A 21,588-nucleotide genomic window follows, 5' to 3' on the forward strand; every position below is an offset into this window, starting at 1 on the left:
AGAAAGCATTGTATTGCTAAATTACAACCCTAGCTCTGAACTTATGTTTTTATCTGATTAATGGCCAATGGTTTTGAAAAAGTCAAACTGCAACACAATTGCAATATAATCTTGTAATGTGTAAGAGTAGTATATAAAATATTTAAGTAACTGAAATCAAAACCTGGTGATTTAACATGTATATTCCACATACATAACTCAAGATATATATGGAAGGATGAATTTATGAGTATATACATACATATATGCATAAGTATGTACTTTTCACAATTGCACATATGCCCAATATGTATATATACTTTTCTACAAAGTATAACAACCTTTTTGTAATCTATCATGTGTCATATTTATTAGAAGATAATTATTAAGTTTGAAAGATACATTTCACTCCTATGTTTTTGGTGGTACTGGAATTTAAATCCAGGGCCTTAAGCTTTCTAGGCTGGTGTTATATAACACAAATTATCTTCAGTACACATCTTGCCCTTTAAATTGATGTGGAACTGTTATTAAAAAACAATCTCCTCATTGGTGTCTTATGATGAGCTGCACAGCACATAAAAAGTAAGCAATATTCAACTTTACTGTTTCCCATTAAAATTGTGAAAAATATAAGCCAGGTATCAGTGGCACACACGTGATCCTAGCTACTCAGGAGGCTGAGATCTGTGGGTCGTGGTTATTAAGACTCTTATAACCAAAAGGAAAGCCAGAAGTGGAGCTGTGGCTAAAGTGATAAGAATACTAGCCTTGAGCAAAATGCTCAGGGATGGCGCTCAGGGCCTGAATTCAAGCCTCAAGACTGGCACATATGCATGCACACACACACATAAATCTTTTAAATATAAAATTACCCTTAAACTTTATATTTAGAAAAAATTGAATTTTCCCTATATATCTTGACATTGGTCAAGATGCATTGTATTCATAGTCCAACTTCTAAAATTGAAACCCCTCTGTACATCTCCTTAATTATAGTAAAAATTTTAAAAATACAAAAATAAAAATATTTCACATAGGACATCATATCCATTAGAAGAATGTTACTTCAAAAAGGGAGGAAGATATTGGAAAGTCATTGTCAGAATATATGCGAATGCATTTTTGTATGAGAATTAGGAAATATTTTAAACCATCATACTTACTTTTTTGTTGTTGTTGGTGGTGGTGGTGGTCATGGGGTCTAAACTCTGGGCCTAGGCACTGACCCTCAGCTCTTCAGCTCAAGGCTAGCGCTCTAACACTTGAGCCACAGCACCACTTCCAGCTTTTTCTGCTTATGTGGTACTGAGGAATCGAACCCAGGGCCTCATGCATGCAAGGCAAGCACTCTACCACTGAGCCACCTTCCCAGCCCCATCATACTTACTTTAAGTCCCAGTAATGCACCTGATTCTTTGGGCATGGTTGTTCTTTTGTTAAGAATAACACGTCCAATTAACCGATCACCCTCTTTAGACGGTTGCCACGTTACAGGATGCTATTAAAATACAAAGTTTAAAAAGTAAAGAATTTGCTTTCTTTCCTACAGACACACAATCATTAGTTGTAGCACGATACGGTTTTGTTTGTTAAGATACTCCGTAGGAAATCAAGGCATGGGTGTATCTTTTTTTTAATTAGTACAATACTTGATAGTCATCTAGTATTTAAAAGTCTGATCAGATGATGCTGACTTCAACTTTCTTGATATCCTTAAGAGCATTTGGAATTAAAAAATATGGCCCACCCTTCCTTTGTAAAATGTGTTTAATAAATAACTCTAAGATATACACAATACATAAATATCATAATGAAACCTATTAGTACAATTTTAATTTATACTTATAAAAATATATCAAGCCTGGTTCTGGTGGCTCACTCCTGTAACCCTACCTACTCAGGAGGCTGAGATCCGAGGATCACAATTCAAAACTAGCTTAGGCAAGAAAGTCCATGAGACTCTTATTTCCAACTAACCATCAAAAAGCCAGAAGTGGAGCTGTGGCTCAAATGGTAGAGCACTTGCCTTAAATAAAAAAGCTAAGGGCCAGTACTCAGGACTTGAGTTCAAGTCTCAGTACAGGCATCAAAAAAAATGTTCCATAGGAAATTCTTTATTCCAGTGAACACAATCATTGGCCTGTAACATTTTTCATTTAGTTTATTTTATTTGAGAATGACACTTAGGCTAAATGACACTTATGCTAAAGTAAGTGTCACCTAAGTACATGTCTAAAAATGGTTTAAAAATGAAGTTCATTGACATTTGAAAATATTTCTGTTTACATAAAGAAAAATGGTTCTGTAGTTTGAGTTGTTCATGTCAATGGAATCCTTAGCCAAATGGGTTGCAAATCACAATGGTTTATCTTATAATTTTTTTGCCCTTTATAGTAGTGCAAAAGTGTTACACATTGAGTAGAAGCCACACTTTGAATTTTTATTTTTTTTATCTTTTCTCTTGGTTGGTGATAACTTGGTTTTGTGCTCCTATGTGAGGTTGCTGGCATCACAGCTCCCAGGTCACCAAATAGAAAGCCTACACCCGACACAGGAGAGCTGCTAAACAACTGCATTCTGTAACTTAGGTTTATTCAACCAACAATATTTTAAGTAAGCAATATATTTATCAAAATGTTACCCCACCATAAAATGAGGAGCACCTGTGCATCTCAATTTCATTTAGATATATAATAGACATTATTTAATAAAGCTTTTTGTTTTCTCATATTTTGCAATCTAAAGAGAAAATAGGGAAAATATGAAAATAGAAGAAGGACTATTAGAGAAGAAGACTGGGAGAAGGGGAGACAAGAGAAAATAATGTTACAGGAAATAAGGAAAATATTTTTACGTGTATGCTGGCAGAGCCTGGGTGCTGTCCCTTAACTTTCTCACTTAAACCAGGCATTCTACCACTTGTGCCATACCTCCACTGGCTTTTTGATGCTTAAATGGAAATAAGAGTCTCATAGATTTTCCTACCTATGTTGGCTTTAAACTATGATTCTAAGATCTCAGCCACCTGAGTAGCTAGGATTACAAGCATAAGCCATCAGCCCCTACTGACATACATTATTTTTCATAATACAAAAGAACACTAGACAAGAAAAATGAAAAATCACATGACTCTTCACTTTGAACAGACTATCATCATTTTCTTATAAATCTCACCAGAAAAGTCCATGCTGGTTTTATCCATCACCAAACCTGATGCTAGCATAGACTCAGACAGTTTTTTGGGGAGCAGGCTGCATGAAGGGCAACCTCATTTGTCTTTACAGGAGGCCAAAATTCTGCTATTTTAATTTCCAGCATTGTCTTTCATGTTACTGTGAGAAGACGAAGAAAGTTGCTGAGATTTCTCCTCTAGTGCCTCAAAAGATTTGGTCCATTGGGCTGGGAATGTGACTCAGTGGTACAGTGCTTGCCTTGCAGGCATGAAGCCCTGGTTTGATTCTTCAGTACCACATGCACAGAAGTGGCGCTGTGGCTCAAGTGGTAGAGTGCTATCCTTGAGCAAAAGAAGCTCAGGGACAGTGCCCAGGTCCTGAGTTCAAGCCCCAGGACTATAATAAAAAAAAAAAAAAAAAAGTTTGGTCCAGTAGGACACGAGCGCTATGTGATCTACCATCTACCTAATCCAGCCTAATAACTGCATCTTCTCTCTCTTTTCTCTGGGACTTCTCTGATAAAGAATAAAATGATGGGAATTTTTTTTGGAGGAAGTTGAGAGGTTGTAAATTCTTTCCCACAATGCCCATGAAATGCCTATGACAGAGTTTTAAATGGGAAGAGAAAGAGAGTATTTGGCTACCCACATAGCATATTTCCTCAGCACCAGGGATAAAGATTTATTATCCAGGAAAATTCTGGGGAATCCCAACCTAGACTGTGTGTGTGTGTGTGTGTGTGTGTGTGTGTGTGTGTGTGTGTGTGTGTGTGTGTGTGTGTGTGTGTGTGTGTGTGTGTGTGTACTGAGACTTGAGTGTGTGTGTGTGTGTGTGTGTGTGTGTATACTGAGACTTGAGTGTGTGTGTGTGTGTGTGTGTGTGTGTGTGTGTACTGAGACTTGAACTCAGGGCCTAAACTCTGTCCATTCATTTGTTTCTCTCAAGGTTGACACTCAACCACCTGAGCCACAGTTCCATTTCCAGCTTTGTTGTGGTTAATTAGAGATAAGCATCTCAAGGACTTTCCTGCCCAAGCTGGCTTTAAATCACAGTCCTTAGATGGCAGCCTCCTGAGTATATAGGATTACAGGTAGAAGCCACTGGTACACAGAGCTGCTTTTGTTGTTATTGTTGTCATTTTGTCTAGGACCAAGGTTTAAATTCAGAAACTGTGCTTGCTCAGCTTTCTGGTTCAAGTGGTACTATATCATTTGAGCAATATCTCTAGGCCTGCTTTTTACTAGTTAATTAAAAGTGGATTGTCATAGATTTGTCTGCCCAGGCTGGTTTTGACCCAAGACCCTATAGGCCTCAGACTCCTGAACAGTAGGATTCTAGGCATGAATGGTCATTAACACCTGCCCAGGATTTTGTTTTTTGTTTCTATATTTTTTGGAAGTAGTGTGATTTGAATTCAGGGCCTCTATCAACTTGTTGAGAGCCAAGTCGCTAGCTGAAGTTTAATTTTAATTTTCATCTGCAAAAATGTCACAACATCTGAAAAAAAAGCTTACAAATTATCATTAGATGGAACAATGATTTCTGCTATCTGGGTAGGAACTTACCTCTAAGCATTAATGAATGCTCATAAGTACAAAAGGCCCCCTAAATTAATTACAAATTATAGGATATAATTTCTTTTCTGATACAGTTAATAATTCTATCCTTATTTCCCTTTTGTCACGATTCAAGAAATCCATTTTCTTTACTATGATTTTTTATTAACTTTGTACAAAGGGGTTCCAATGCAAAATGTGAATTCATAAGCACAATGCATCTTGATAAATGCCATCCCTTCCATCACTCACCCCTACCTCTCCCAACCCCACCACTCTCAAATTTCCTAGTTCCATTTTCACATATGTACACTTACAATTATGACTACACTTGCTCACTATTCTTCTCCTCATTCATCTACACCCCTCCCCTTAACCTCACTCCTCCCACTGACACCCCAGATCCCTGGTATTCCTGGTATTCATTCTGTTAGACTAAGCTGTGCAAAGAAGCTACACAACTGGAATTTTCCCTTGCACAGACCATACTTTAGTCAGTACATTTGTGTGCATATACATATGACTATGTATATGTTTCTATATATTTATATTTTCAAATTCCATTTATGAGAGAAAAACAGAAAAAAAGCATTTCCTAAAAGACTTCATTAGAAAAGATTTCACTGTGGGAAAAAAACAACAATGATGTGTGCTTAATTAAAAATGTGCTATAATTATTCAGTAATAATTACTCCTGTGTTCAAAGCTGTCAAATTGAATTGCTATTTGTTCTCATAAAATGAATAATGCAGCAGAATATGATTAGTATTGATCAGCATGGGGCAAAGGACAGTGCATACATAGGCTGCACTCACTTCCTAGAAAGCTTACCGAACTAATAGGTGAGGCTTCCCGACTATGCCACGTGGCAGGATCCAGCCAGTAATAATCCAAGTCACCTGGAGAGTGAGAAAAGAAAAAAATGGCAATGTCATTAAGGTAGAGAATTATCACTTAGCATATTACTTCTCCACACTATGAAGTAAAGGGTTAAACCGTATTATCATCTTGAGTGTCTGCATCCCAGACGGAGACACCTGTGTCATACAGGTTACTTATAACCTGAACCACTGGAATGAGTGAGCATGTGCAACAAATGTACTTCATACATAGAAGAGCTACCTTCTCAACACACAGAAACATACAGAGAATTGGGTTAATTCTCCCTTCCTTCCTTCTGCTCTCCATACCAAGCTACATCCTGCCATCTAATGGGCTAAGTTAAAATTGCACTAGCTGAACTGAAGTATTAAAACGAGTCTTCTTCAGAACTATACTGCATCTTCTATAATTTTTCTCTGGTCTATATTTTTTCTAATTAACAATAAAGCATGGCATAGAGATGTAATATAGAGGGATAGGAAAATAACTTTAAATTGGGCCCTGGTGGCTCACCCTGTAATGCTAGGTACTCAGGAGGCTGAGATCTCAGGACTGCTTTTTTAAGACTCTGAGAAAAGTCCACAAACTTATCTCCAATTAGCCATCAAAAAGCCAGAAGTGGAGCTGTGGATCAAATGGCAGAATGCCAGCCTTGAGCAAAAAAGCTAAGGGAAAACACCCAGGTCCTGAGTTCAAGCTCTGGTATCAGCAGAAAAGAAAAGAATTACTAAAACTATAAAAAAAAAACATTAAAAGTTCTAACTTAGGACATATCGATTTATGAGCCGGTATTATTATTTGACTTAATATATAATAACGAAGAAAGTATCTGAAGAAAAAGGAAAGATGTTCATGGAAAGGATCATGCTTCCAGTATCTGCCTAAGATAAAAAGGCCAAAGAAAACGGATCATCTATGTAAAAATAACATATTAGGAAAACAAATGAGCAAGTGGCTTTTTCACATTTTATATACTAAACTAAATCAAGGAAATTGTTCTTGTCCTGGATCTCTAGTCACAACAATAGCTTCTAAGTATAGCATGTCTGCCCATCAGAAGCTATGTAGCCAGCTAACTGCTGACCAAGTATATTAGGCTTATAGGTATGCAGGCTACACAAAAACAAAATTTCACAGAAGACAGGTATGGGAGATAAGAAAACTTACAAAAGAAATGTATACAAACTCATATATTTCAGTTTCTTAGTTTCTGTTCCTGTTTTTCCTTGGAAATATATTAGAAAGATAAAAGGCAAATATTATAATACTACAATAACTACTGAAATGGCCTTTTTAAAAATGACTGACAAATACATTCTATGCAAGGGTAAGAAATTGCCCACAGCCAAAACTACTTACAAATTACTTCTCAAAAAGATCACATCACTAAAATAAACATATGGATTAACAGTGAAGATTATGAGATACTAGATTTTTACTAGAATACTTGAGATAATAGAGAAGTTACAAAGAAGTTGCAAAAGGAAATGTGTTTATTTCCTTTTGGATTTACTGTTTTAAAAACTACAGGTATTTTAATAGCTCTGTCTTTCCTCTCAAGGCTATAATATTACAATTGAAATATGACTAATACAAATGTTATTATTCAAAAGAAAATTCTGCCATCTGTACAACAGCAAAATGACTTATACCCAGTAATAAGGTATGGTGATTTCTTCAATGCTGTTTCTACTTGAATTAATTAACAGAACCACTGAGATGTTACGCACAGGGGAATTTTAGTCCTTCAAGAAGAATATTTTTTCCTTAAATTGAAGCTACTTTAATGAGTCTTTGAAGCTAAGAATTCATCCCACTATAACAACAAAGAAAAACTAGTTAACCATATCCTTCACTAACTGACCCATGTCTTAAAAATTGTGTTCTTGTTTAACCTTGTCTGGCGTGTGCCCCATTTCTCACATGATGGCTAAGCTTCTTTCCACCACCTTGTCCTAAGTCCAGACGTACATATATAGTATATATTTATGAGCAAAAGTGGTCTTCATATGCAGCCCACCCAAAGTTGATGCTTCTGGTAAAATCTAGTGATGACACTGTGCAGTTTATCATCTATAAAATTTGCTGGGAAACCATCTTGGGTAGATTCTAATTTATTTGCTCTAGTAAGAGATATAGGTAGGTGGATAGATAGATACATACATACATGCATACATACATAATACACTGGTATATAAATAAATGATAGATGATATATACACACAAGTGTATAGATGATTTAGAAAAAACAGATGAGAGATATGACCATATAAGATAATGTTAAGTGAAATGAACCCCAAGATAGGGACACAAATATTTTTTTATTTCTTGCTATTGTTTCTAACGTATTTATAATGTACCATCTGATGTTTTTGTTCCTTTGTATGTTCCTCCCCCACGGTATAACCCTTGTTTTCACTGTATTTGATGTTGGTGTCCTGCATCTTGTACATATACTTCTCTAATTTGGGGAGGGGAAGGGAAAAAACAAAATGCTTAAATAGGGATACAGGTTGACCCACTGTAACAATGAGATGTACAAGACACTATGTTGAAAACGAACTTTACAACTTTGGTGGGGGGGTAGTTGTGCATGTGAGAGGGAAGGGATGATAGCGGGGAAACGGAAGAGGCAACAATGCTCAATAGGAAATGATGTACTCATTACCTTGCTCTGTAACCCCTCTATACAGTATTTTTACAATAAATTAGTGTACAAAAAAACAGATGAGAGAGACAAATTGACAGATACATATATACACTGGTATATAAATAGATAAATAGATGATAGTTAGATGATAGAAAGTTTGAGCAATAGACAGATATATTACAAATACATACATGAGTATATGAATAAATAATAGGTGACAGATAAAACAAATAATAAATGCATACATACAAACAAACATATGTGCACTGGTATACAAATAGTTGGTAGTTAGATGATATTACAAACGTATACAAGTATATAAATAGATGATAGAGATGACAGACTTTAATAGACACATACATACATAAATGATAAACTGATGATAGAAAAGATTGAGTGATAAACAGATATATGATAGATCCATACATGGATATGTGAAAAGATGATAATTTATAGATAAAAGTCAGTTATGTACAAATGTCTATATGACTATATTTGTCAGACAATTCCATTGGACAACCAGCATGGCTCTATTCTCTCTTGTGATAATATGAGTGCTATAGACTTTGTAGCTAAATTTTTCTGTCAATTTCGCTGATACAGAATAAATAAAAATTGCTAAATACTGCTAACAATGTAAATGTAAAAAGTCCAATATTTTAACACTTAATATTTATATTTTTAGCATACAATTATACCTCTTTTATATTCTGAGTTGTCCAGTTTTGTTGTCATTAATTTTGTTATAATCTATTACGTTTTTCTTAAAGAATTACCAAAAGTAAATACTAAAAATCTAAATTTAAACTTATTTGTTTTGTCTAGTCATATGATTGCAAAGTTTGAAAGAATGAATTTTTAAGAACTCTCCTTTATCAGTATAATTCACATTTTCTTTATTATGAATGGAATAAACAATACCCAATAAATCCCCTAAAATATGCAGTCAAGAATTAAGTTAACAAAAAATACTTCCTTGAATATTTTTCTAAGAGAGGATGAAAGATATTGACTGTCAGGTGTAGGCATAACTTCAAAATGTCAAATTCATATTGCTTGCTTGTAGAATACATGAATATCTTGGCTCTTATATTCAGTTTAACTATAAATGATCTAATTTATTCTTGTTTATTTATTTGGAAATTGGAATCTTAGCTTGGCAGATTCAGTCTACTAAAATGGCTCAAAGTCGTAAGTAGCCATGTTCTAAGAAGTGGGGGAGGTATTTTTTGAAGAGGTTTAAAACAGGTTCATTCCCTATCCCTAGGGAGAAAGTAGGCTCATTGAACTTACTTAACACAGAAACTTAAATGCACAAATTTCCCTGGATTTTTAGTCCATACTTTCACTTAACAGGCACAAATCAAACACATATCAAGAATACATGTTATAAGAATACTTGTGCCACATATAGTGGTAGAGTGCTTGCCTAGCATGCATGAAGCCCTGGGTTCCTCAGTACAACATAAACAGAAAAAGCAAAAGTGGCACTGTGGCTCATGGTATAGTGCTAGCCTTGAGCACAAAGAGGCTCAGGGACAGTGCCAAGGCAAAAAAAGAAAAAAGAATACTTGTGTCACAACAAATATTCAGCAACAGAACTCATGTTCCCTAAACCCAGGTCACAATGACTAGAGTACTGTCAATGAATAGTCATGTGTTTCTGTGAGTTAAAATTCTGTCTTTCTGTCTTAAAGCACAATGGGTTCCAGTAACAACATCCATTAAGCCAACATCATCAGTTGAGCAAAAACGCATTACAAATAATATGCTTGACTGAGCATGAGTATGCTAAAACTAAGAGCACCGTACCTCTAATATCATATATTAAACATTTAATCATTTATGTGAGTTTTACTTGTCCAAAATTTAGCATATGCCTCACATACAGGTCATAGAAGAAAAGAATCAACATCCTAGAAGTACACTACTTGAAAAAAAGTTCAGCCTGGCCCCAGGGGCTCACACCTGTAATACTAGCTACTCAGGAGGCTGAGATCTGAGGAGCCCAGTTTGAAGCCAGCCTCATGAGACTCTAATCTCCAATTAACTAAAAACTTGGAAGTGGAGCTGTGGCTAAGTAGTAGAGTGTTAGTCTTAAGCAAAAACAGCTTAGGAACAGCACCCAGGCCCTGACTTCAAGCCCCATAACCAACAAAAAAAGTTCAAACTACTGGACTATTTCAAGAAAACACATGGAACACTTTAATTACATTATAACGAGTAATGATAAAAGAATTCTCACCAATTCTAAGAATGATCCCCAATTCAATTCCTAATGTAGATTTATAATTCTGCTACTTATTCTCTATAAAATCAATTTTTCTTGCTAAGTAAAATATTGCTGTCATCCAAAAGCATAAATTTTACAAGTGAAAAAAATCAAAAGAATCATGCTTCCTGTAAATCCCTTAAAAGTTTTTCTTCTTTTATGTTTAGTCTTTCACAAAGAATATGCTAGAAACAAGTAATTGAGTGAATTCTCAACTATTTTATTATAGCATAGCAAATATGCAAATAAAAATATTGTATAAAAACCTGCTATTGAGTTATTTTGTGTTAAATGCATACACAACCTAAGCAACACAGTTCTAAGAATTGCTTTTGAAGTTGAACCTAGTAAAGTGATTTCAACAGCCACTCCCCTGAGCAGCACATATTAAATATTACTTTGACCATAATGTGATAAATATGCACATTTCTATTCATTTTAATATTCTATAAGGCACTGACTTGAACAACACTAATTTCATGGGAAGAAATTTAAAACAGAAGTTTAAGGAGTAAGATAATATGTCAACTCTGGTTAATATATGGAAATACCAGTTGATACGGTTTTCTTTCCATTTTTGTTATTTTTTTAAATTATCCTTAAGTAGTTGTACAAAGGTGATGCTATAAACATCAACATAGCAGTTTATGAACGCAATCCTTGATTTTAGAAGGTTACACAAGGTAGATTCACTCCTGTCAAGAGAAAGTATGTCCTCACCCAATAATATGCAGTAGAGAAACTAAATTAGAATGAATTGTCCATCATTTGCTAGTAAGAAAAATTCACCTAAGAGTCGGGGGCAAAAATAGTATTATTTTACAGGAATTCGTTTCTAGGCACTGAAGTAACATGGAAAGACATGCTTTTAAGTTTACTTTTAAGTCATACAACCTGTGAAATATTCAAGGCTGTTTTATAAATAAGTACTATGTACACTGTTTCAAATCAGTAAATTGTTTTTCATGATTAAACTATACCTTCCAAAACTGAGTCTAAGTTCCTATTATAGTAAAAATATTCATCCTCAAATACTTGTGATTTTAATTCAAAATCCAACTTTTATTCTCCAAACATATTTGAAGGCAAGCATTATATAAAATCTGGCATCAGAGATTTAGGGTCCTGGCTCTCAAGTTCTGTCACAGACCTACCTAGATTCCTCTCCAAAACCACTGGTTTTCAGGAAGAATGGTAGCTTAATTCTAAGTAGCTTAAAATCGAGTTTGATTTTGAGCTAGGCTAAAAGTCTTAATTGGAAGAATTACATTATTTCTAGCTATTAACGTGGTTATTAACATGTGTGTTCTGGGATGTGTGCTAGAAAGGTCACTTTATAGAAAGGTTAGGCTCACCACTAAAAGTGTTGAGCATCACTTATCAGAAGGGAAGTAAAGAATCAAAACCAAAATAAGAGAATACCTCTTACTTTTTAGAATAGCTATGATGAGAAAAATAGCTAGGCACTGATTAGTGAATATATGGAGAAACTGCAACCTTTGTATGCTGTCAAGGGGAACATTTGGTGAAGTCATTGTGGAGATTCCTCAACTAATTAAAATAGAAATAGGATATGATCTGGCAATCTCATATGCATGTGATACCTATGGAAATAGATCCAAGAGAATTGAAAGAAGGCTCAGGATCCATTGCAATGCTGGTTACTCTCAATAGCCTAAATATGGATGCAGATGTCCTTTGACAGGTGCATGGATAAAGACAATATATAGGAACATAGTGGAATATTACTCACACTTTTAAACAAGAGAACCTGCTATGTGTTACAGCATAGATAAACTCAGCAGACATAATGCTAAGTAAAACAAGGCAGACCCAAAAGGATAGCTATGATATTGTATCCCGTCTATGAAGAAGCTATTTCAGGTGAACTCATGCCCAGAGGTTGGCAGGGTATTCATGAAAGGATACAAAGTTTCAGTTACAAAAGATGAATGAATCCTAAAGATCTACTTCATTGCCATAGTGTACACAGATAACAATGGTGTGTTACACACTTAAGGATTTGCTAAGAAAGTAAATCTTAAGTATCATAAGAAAGAAAATGATAACATTGAAAATAACAATTAATAGAAAGATTTGGAGGAAATTTGGAGATGAGTGATATGTTTATGGCTTAGGGCATAACCATGGTGTGTTATCTTCACACTCATGTTGCAGACAATAAACATTACAGTGTTTTGTGTGTACATTACAATCCAATGAAGAAGTTCTCACATTTTTGCTGGGTGCCAATGGCTCTTGTCTGTAATCCAAACTACTCAGGAGGCTGAGATCTGAGGATCTTAGTTTGAAGCCAGCCCAGGCAGATAAACGCAAGACCAATCAACTAGCAAAAAGCCAGAAGAGGAGGTGTGGCTAAAGTGGTAGAGCAGCAGCCTTAGGCTAAAATGGTAAGCAAGAACAGAAGGTCCAGAGTTCAAGCTTCAGTTACTGGCACAAAAAAAATAAAAATAAGAGGAATGTCACTTTTTGAATGCCCCTTTGTTTGTAATGTTCTACTCCCATCATGGAAAAAATACCATCATGCTTTTTCTTTGATATATAAATTGTATGAAGCAATAGATTGAACAGATTGTTTTATCAAGTGTATTCTCAAATTTATCAACTCCATTTGTCATGCTAATGAGATTTACTTATGTCCAACAGTAGCTGCAGACCTGACCATCTCCACAAAGGGACCCTGTGTTTGCCTGAAGGGCTGTGGTGCTGTTCTAATCTGTAACTTTAGAATACAGGAAGGATGTGCAGTAGCTGGTCAAAAACAAAGATATGTCCTTCACACATATGGCTCCAGCAGTACCCTCCTGGTAGTACATATTGTGTGGTAAATTTGAGAGCTAATTTTTGCACTGCCAATACTACCACCTTACAACTCTACAAATTATTCATATGGAACTCAGAATCCATTTCCAAGCTGAATTCTGATCTCAGTCATTCATGTACTCCCTCAACAACTCCAGAGATAATACCAAAATGGTCTATTGTTATCTCAACAATCGTGGGCATACCTAAAAAGTACCACAGAAATGAAAACCTTAATTCCTGATAAAAATACACACTAAAATTATTCACAATAATTATACCCATAATCATTCTGCCAATTGCATTTTCATTATTCCCCTCAGTTTACTTATTTGAAACATGAAATAACCGTAGAGTCTCACTGTATCTTACATCCACAATTAACATTATTATAGCTTACAATACTTACAATTGCTATTTCTTGTAAAACTATGAAAAGAAGCTATTGCATAGTACAAAAAAAAAAGCATTGCTCTTGAATTTGGAGACTTGTGGCTCTAAATCTAACTGTAAATTGGGTACATTATCTCTTCTTCAAAATATGAATGACACTTTCTTCACAAAAGTTTCATGGTGAAGAGATGTATCAGTCACATGAGCGATACCTATCAATGTCCCAACCTCATTCTTCAATGAAATAGAAGAAACAATCCAAATTTCATATGGAACAATAAAAGACCCCAAATAGAAAAAACAATCCTTAGCAGAAAGAACAGCACTGGAGGAATATCAATTCCAAATTTGAAACTCTACTACCACAAGCCATAGTAATCAAAACAGCTTGGTACTGGCACAAGAACAGACCTGAGGACCAATGGAATAGGACTGAAGACCCAAAAATGAACCCATAGACCTATAGCCACCTAATCTTTGACAAGGAAGCTAAAGAAATAGAATGGAAGAAAAACAGCCTTTTCAGTAAATGGTACTGGCTAAATTGGTTAAACACTTGTAGAAAACTAAAGCTAGATCTGTATATATCACTCTGCACCAGAATCAACTCCAAATGGATCAAAGAACTCGAAATAAAAGCAGACTCCATGAAAACATTACAGGAAGGAATAGGAGAAACTCTGGGGCTTCTTGGCACAGGCTGAAATTTTCTTAATAGAGACCCAGAAGCACAACAAACCAAAGAGAGGTTGGACAAATGGGATTGCATGAAACTGCAGAGCTTCTGCAAGGCAAAAAGACATAGCTAGCAAGATCAATAAAAAGCCTACGGATTGGGAGAAGATCTTCACTAGCCATACAACCAACAAGTGTCTCATATCTTAAATATAATTAGAACTCAAAAAACTAAATTCTCCAACAACAAATCCTCAATGAACTTTAAAGAACTTTAAAAGTGAAGTTTAAAATATTTTTTATATAGCTGAGATTAATATGAAATCATGGTGTTAGCAATCAGATTATAAATAAGTATCATAACTAATATATATTCATATAATGTCAGTAATATTTGCAAAATACACTTTAAAATATCTTAGGAAAACATTTAAGTTTGTAAAATTATTTATGTAAAATTACTTATGTAAAATTGTTATAATTAAAATTATTTGATATAGATATTAGGTACCAAATATATTTTAATTCTTACAGTCTAATAAGTGATAAGCTTACTAAACTTTATGAGATTCCTTTTCCAGTTTTTGTTACTGAAATAAATTATCTAAACAGCAAAAGGACTGTGGGTGAAGAAACAAGCTCAGACAGTTAAAATATATAACATGGTTGGTCACCTTGATGACATCATAAGGACTATATGAATATGCTTTCAATATACTAATAAATCTGAAAAATTCAAATGCGTTTGAGGTAGTAAATAGTACTCAAAAGACTATTTCTTCCTAGTTTGGAAAGTGATACATTTACACACATTTAGATTTTTAAGACCACAAAGAAAGCTTTACGAAGGGTCCAGAAACACTCACACTCATTATGATGCTTTAGTACATCCTTATCTTTCACTGTGTTGTCTTACACTTTGCCCCCAGAGAAAGATGGCCAATTAAAATTCTCCACACCCTCCAACAACAGCAAGAACAAGAAAACACGCGTGCGTACATACATGCACGTACAAACCAAACTCTGTTCCACAGAATTATAAAATAAGGATGTACCATCTAATCAATTACAATGAAATATTTCTAAAGAAAGCTCTCCAAGCTCACTAATATGGGACCAAAAGCTTTCAAACATCCTTTAGAAAGGAATAATTTCATGTGTTTATCTCATGAGGCCTAAATTTCTTCCCAAGAAGAATCCAGACATAAAATAATAAGGTGCACCGGATAACATCACAAAACTCAACCATCTTTGGGAAACGTTTTCCCCCAACACAGTGACTGTTTAGAAATAAGAATCTGGTAGGTGTTGTACTCAGGAGGGAAATATTTTACTGCAACTTTCCAACTGACCAGGCTTCCACATTGACATTGAGAATTCCATTCACAGGGGAGAACAGGTTGTCACGTGCAAAACCTCGGAATAACCAGCCAGGAAACCCTGTGGAAAAAATTGGGGTTTATTTGTTTCCATTGTTTGGGGACTTCGATGTCAACCACAGGTTCTAAGACACTGCTGTGCTGGACCTGATCACCTTGTAAGAATGCATTCTAGAAGAAGTATTTTTGAAAAAGGAAAACTGCTAGTCTCTATCCAGACCCAGACAGCTCTAGGAACCCAGGACTAATATCCAATAATACCTTGAATACCAAATCAATTTCTACCTTGTTTCTGTGTCTCAAAGACTCAAAAATGAAAAGTGGAGCAATCAATACTTTGTCATACTATAGTGATATAAATTAACAAGAATAAGATTCACTTGATAATAAAGGTCACCTCTAAGAGTGTACAGAACAAAAGAGATCTTGACATTGCTTAGGATTTGAAAATGTATTTTTAAGCTTTGAAATGTAGAAAATAAGATTCTGCTCTAGTAACCATCTTGATAACATAAACAGATGATTCTGAAACCAGAGTTTCTCACAAGAAGTTAAGAGTACACATTTTCTTTTTTGCTTTTTTTTGTTTTAAATTTTAAATTTTTCAATTTTAATTTTTGGTTTCCTTTGTTTTGATGTGGGTGATGCAAACAAAATATTCCTAACTAAGAAAACTTTAAAAAGTTTCAAGTTTGAGTATTCTTCAACTAGCATGAGTCGCTGGCCACACACAATAAAATATCGGTATACTGCGGCATACACATTTTTTGAACATTTTTATGTTACACCTCATTATTATTGTTGTGAAAACTGCAAAATGTTCATATTCATAAACCTTCCCACCTGCATCGGGAGGAAAGGAGGTTACAAACCATGGCAAGGTCATTGGTCTAAACCGCTGCAGCAGTGCAAAGTAGTGGCACTATAGTAAGGCGTGTCCTTCAAAGGCCTCTAGCTCTCTATGACAGAAGTACATAATTCAACTTAGTCAACACACAGAAGTTAATGGACCTGGAAAGGAAACAATATTCAAAAATACATGCAGACAGAATGTTTATTTATTATTTTTATTTATTGTGTGTGTGTGTGTGTGTGTGTGTGTGTGTGTGTGTGTGTGTGTGTGCATGCATGCATGCGTGTATGCTGGTAGCAGGCTTGAACTCTGGGCTCCCTCTATCGCTTGGTTGTTTTGTGTTTTTTTTTTTCACTCCAAGTTGGAGCTCTACCATTTGAGCCATACCTCTGCCTTTTTCAGGGATTAACAAGAGATAAGAGTCTCGTGAACTTTTCTGTTCAGGCTGGCTTCAAACCATGAACCTCAGCCTTTTGAGAAGCTAAGATGACAGGTTTGAGCCACCAGAACCTGACTTTACAACCTAGAAAATGTCAATCCTAGAAAACCCACTGGACCTTCACCCACTGTGTTACAGTAAAAATGAAAAACAGTTCCTAATATTTAATCCAATAAGATGAGTACTGTGCAGAAGTGAAGGAATTGGTATAGACTGGCACATTCACAACCAAAAAGAAAAATTCAGGAGATAAGGAACATAGAAATTTAGGGGAAAAAAAAAGTACAAAGGAAATCAAACAAATTGATTAAGATTCCATGTATTTTCAATACTGATACTATGAGTAGCTCTGTATATGAACCTAACTGTATGAAAAAAATACCCATCATCACAACTAGATGGAAGACAGACAACAAAATGATGTTAGAACAATATATATTTCGATAACATTGACCTGGCTCATAAACCAGAGTGACACGCTCTCTCAACTTAGGCTCACTGATTCAATACTATCCCTGGGAAGAGACACAGGCACAAAGGGCAATGTGCTCTTCTCCTTTCTTCCTGATGGAGAACATGTCACCTGCTCCTAAATACCATCATCTTCTGGCCTGCACTTTGCAATGTGCATGGCCAGATCAAGACTCTTACCTCAGAATACCACTCTTACTTGATCTTGTTTGCTGTGGTTCCTGGTAAAATGTCTAAGGTCCCCTCTGTCCATGCCTTCAGATCCCTGCCTTCATTTGACTCTTGAGGGATCTGGATCTGCAGAAGTGAAGCCAGATGTGTCTGGCTAGTTCAGAATGTTCTAGGTGATGCCTAGGTAGTATCTCTTCTATTCCACTCTGTCACCCCACAAAGTCCCCTGGTCTTTCTCCCTCCTTCTAGTGCAGTCCATTTGGATTTTCCCGTTCAATCACTAATTTATCACTAGTTAAAATGTGGTTTTTGATCTGTTCCTATGGGAAAATCTGTCCATATTTAAAATTCCACTATTATGCTTCCTAAGGAATTACACCCCCTCCTTGTTTTCTTTCCACTGTAAACCTTTCTCTCTGAGTCTCTACGGACATATTTGGCCATTTCTGCCTTTTGCTTTTGCCATTCTACCTTGTGCTTCTAGGGAAATATATTTCCTTCCTTCAGACATATTTTGTGCTGCTCGTTAAAGTTCATGCCAATTCAGAAACTGTCCCTTTTGTCTTATCTTTCTCCCCAGGCTATCAGAAATTACAGTAAGCACTTTCTAGGATGAGAAAGCTACTTAAAATGGCTCTGGCCTCTGGGGTCCCAGAGGTTTTTTGTTCACATTATATATAATTTGACTTTATTTTCCATCCAGAAATGTTTGCAAATATCACTGCAGTCATGGGCAGTCATGTACAGCAGCCATCTTAATAAAGATGGCACCTAACAGGACACAGAAAAATAGTCCTCTCTATCTTATTAATTACTAAGGAAAATTATAATTAACCTATGGCTATGAGGTCTAAGCATATTTTAGAATAATATATTTCGTTCTGAGTGTTACGTTTGTGCCAGAATTGGGCAAAATGGTCATTTGGTCTGGAATTCCAGAAAACAACTGACTAGTTATTAAAACCAAACTTTTTGGTAATTTTTATATACTGTTTGATAGGTTTTTTGAAGAATGTTTACATATGTGCATAAAATAATAACTGATAAAATATGCATTTTTTCCATGTTTTAGGAAGAGCTTTGGGGAGTTGAACTCAGAGCCTCAAGTTTACTAGGCACTTCAGCCATGCCTCCAGGCTTTTTGTCAGTGATGGGCTGAACCCTGAGCCTGGGTACTGTCCGTGAATTCTTCAGCTCAAGGCAAGCACTCTACCACTTGAGCCACAGCACCACTTTCAGTTTTCTGGTGGTTAACTGTAGATTAAAAACCATATTAAGTGAAGTATGCCAGGCCCAAAGAAATATAGGTCCCATGGTTCCCCTCATTTGCACTAATTAGTATACATCTATGATAATTTTATCAGATGAACAGAAATGCTCAAAAGCTATGTACATATTACCATATAGGATGATGCTAAGTGAAATGAACCCCATGATATGGACACAAAAGATCTTTCTTTGTTTTGTTGTTTTTAATGTACTATGTGATTTTTGTGTGTGTGTGTTCTTTGTATGTTCTTTATGACCTTTACAACTTTGGGCTGGGGGGGGGAGGAAAAGATAGTGGGAGAACAACAAGGGAAGGGGTAACAATGCTTGACAGGAAAAGTACTCATTGCCTTACTCATGTAACTGTAACCCTCGGTACAGCATCTTTACAATAAAATAAAATTAAAAAAAAAAAAAGTCTCAAGGACTTTCCTGCCCATACTGGCTTTGAACAGCTATCCTCAGATCTCAGTCTCCTGAGAAGCTAGGATTACAACTTCCAGCACCCAGCTTCCAGGCTTTTTTTGTATTGGTAATTTTTGTGAGTCAGTTCTGAGGCTTGAACTCAGAACCTGGACTCCTGGCTTAAAGTTTTCTTGGTAGGTAAATTGCTATATACCAAATTTGTGATAATACTTTGCAGTAGATAAGAAAAATAGAAACTAGAGAATAAGTTATAGAAGACACAATTTAGTTCAGAATGGTCTCTTTCTCTCCCTCTCTCCTCTCCTCCCCTCCCTCCCTCCCTCCCTCTCTCTTCTTTCCCTACCTCCTTCTACACTCTCTCTCTGTCTCTCTCTCTCCCCCCCCCCTCAGTCTGTCCTGGTGACTGAGCTCTTTTGTGCTACCACTTGAGTCACAGCTCCACGCCCAGATTTTTGCTGGTTAATTGGAAATGAGTCTTCTGGGTTGTTCTCCTCAGGCTGGCTTCAAACCACAATCCTTAGCTCTCCTGAGTAGCTATGGTTACAGATGTGAGCCACCTGCACCAGGTTAGGACTGAAAGGGTCCTTCCGACCACCCAAAACGGAGGCAAGCAGGCACAGGAGAAACATTAGTTAAAGTTTATTAGAGGGGACATATCTCCCGGGAGAGGGAACACCAGGCTTCTGTCCCTATCCAAGTGGCAGGCAGGTCTGGGGGTGGGAAGGGAAGGCTGAAGTAAGTAATGTAAATGCATGCTCTGTGGGTCTGGGTGGAGAGAGGGAGGGGCCCGTGGAAGGTGGCAACCCCAGGGCTGGGAGGAGCTCAGGTCTGGGTGGAGCTGAGGATCGAAGGTAGGGATAATACTAACAAAGACCAAGTTTTTAATGTGTAATATAATCAGGAAATGCCTAAACCAAAATGTTTTGTGCTCGTTATGTGTAATGAACATCTTTAGGATGGTTCTTACTGCTATTACAAAGTTAACATGTGGAGCTATTGTTACTCTGGAAAAAATGGTTATCTTTAGCTCAAGCAGATCTAACTAATGCAAGAATTTCTGGAATTAACTCTCAGGGTCAAACTGAAGAATAAGGGCTATTTTATACTGAGGTAACAAAGGAGATCTTGGAATCTGGTTATTTAGGTGAAGGATTGCAACGTTTCATTCTGTTATAAATATATTTTAGATTCAACTCTCTTTTAAAATTTATTAGCAATTGTGTTCTTAAAATAATTTATTGCAAGGAGAAACAATTTAAGACTGCTTTTTTTTTTTTGGGGGGTCCGGTGGTGGGGCCTGAACTCTGGGCCTGGGCGCTGTCCCTCAGCTCTTCAGCTCAAGGCTAGCGGTCTACCACTTGAGCCACAGCACCACTTCTGGCTTTTTTCTTTTTGCTTATGTGGTGCTGAGGACTCAAACCCAGGGCCTCATGCATGCAAGGCAAGCACTCTACCACTGAGCCACCTTCCCAGCCCCCTAAGACTGCTTTTTATCGCCAGGCACTGGTGGCTCATGCCTGTAATCCTAGCTAGTCAGGGGGCTGAGACCTGAGGATCCTGGGTTGAATCCAGCTCAGGCAAGAAAATCCCTGAGACTCTGATCTCCAAAACAATCCTCAGAAAAAGCTGGAAGCAGTGTTGTGGCTCAAGTGGTAGAGCACTAGTCTTGAGCAAAAAACAAAAAAGCTCAGGGACAGAGCTCAGGCCTGAGGACCTGCACCACACCCACACCCACCCACCCTACACCCACACACAAAGATTGCTTTTTTCCCCTAGGTATTGAGAGTATTTTATTTGGTTGTTTAAAAAAATTGTCTAGGTTCAAAAGCTTCATAAAAGTTAGAAATCCGACAAGAATCAGCAAGAAGAAAAGCATACGAAAATTCATAATGAGGACTTTTGGAGATGTTAAAGGAAAAAGGAAATCCTTTGTGGTAAAAAAGGATTTTGTAAAGTAAGCTTTGTCCTAAAGGCTTGTTCTAAGATAGAAAAGTAGGATAAGATTTTTTTAAGGCTCAGAAAATGTTACTTGTATGAGTAAATATCAAGAAGAATATAAAAAAAGGAGCTTATCAAAAATTTATGTGTATTTGGTTAAGGTCACCATTTAATGCACTAATGTAAGCACATCAGCTATCTGTCTACAGTATTGAGTCTACAGAATATTGTTCTGC

General features: G+C 36.3%; 1 protein-coding gene across 6 annotated transcripts in view; it reads right to left on the reverse strand.

Annotated features, from left to right (window-relative positions):
• Rims1 (regulating synaptic membrane exocytosis 1) overlaps positions 1–21,588 on the reverse strand; it is a 504,676-nt gene that overhangs the window by 169,684 nt on the left and 313,404 nt on the right. For all 6 annotated transcript variants that reach the window (XM_042687077.1, XM_042687082.1, XM_042687081.1 and 3 more), the window contains 2 exons: positions 5,543–5,610; positions 1,370–1,480 (listed from right to left, as the gene is read on the reverse strand). In XM_042687077.1, coding sequence (XP_042543011.1) covers positions 1,370–1,480; positions 5,543–5,610 — 179 coding nt within the window. The remainder of the gene's footprint in view (positions 1–1,369; positions 1,481–5,542; positions 5,611–21,588) is intronic.

Source organism: Dipodomys spectabilis, unplaced genomic scaffold (assembly GCF_019054845.1).
Source record: "Dipodomys spectabilis isolate Male_0828 unplaced genomic scaffold, ASM1905484v1 ptg000102l, whole genome shotgun sequence".
Taxonomy (NCBI): domain Eukaryota; kingdom Metazoa; phylum Chordata; class Mammalia; order Rodentia; family Heteromyidae; genus Dipodomys; species Dipodomys spectabilis.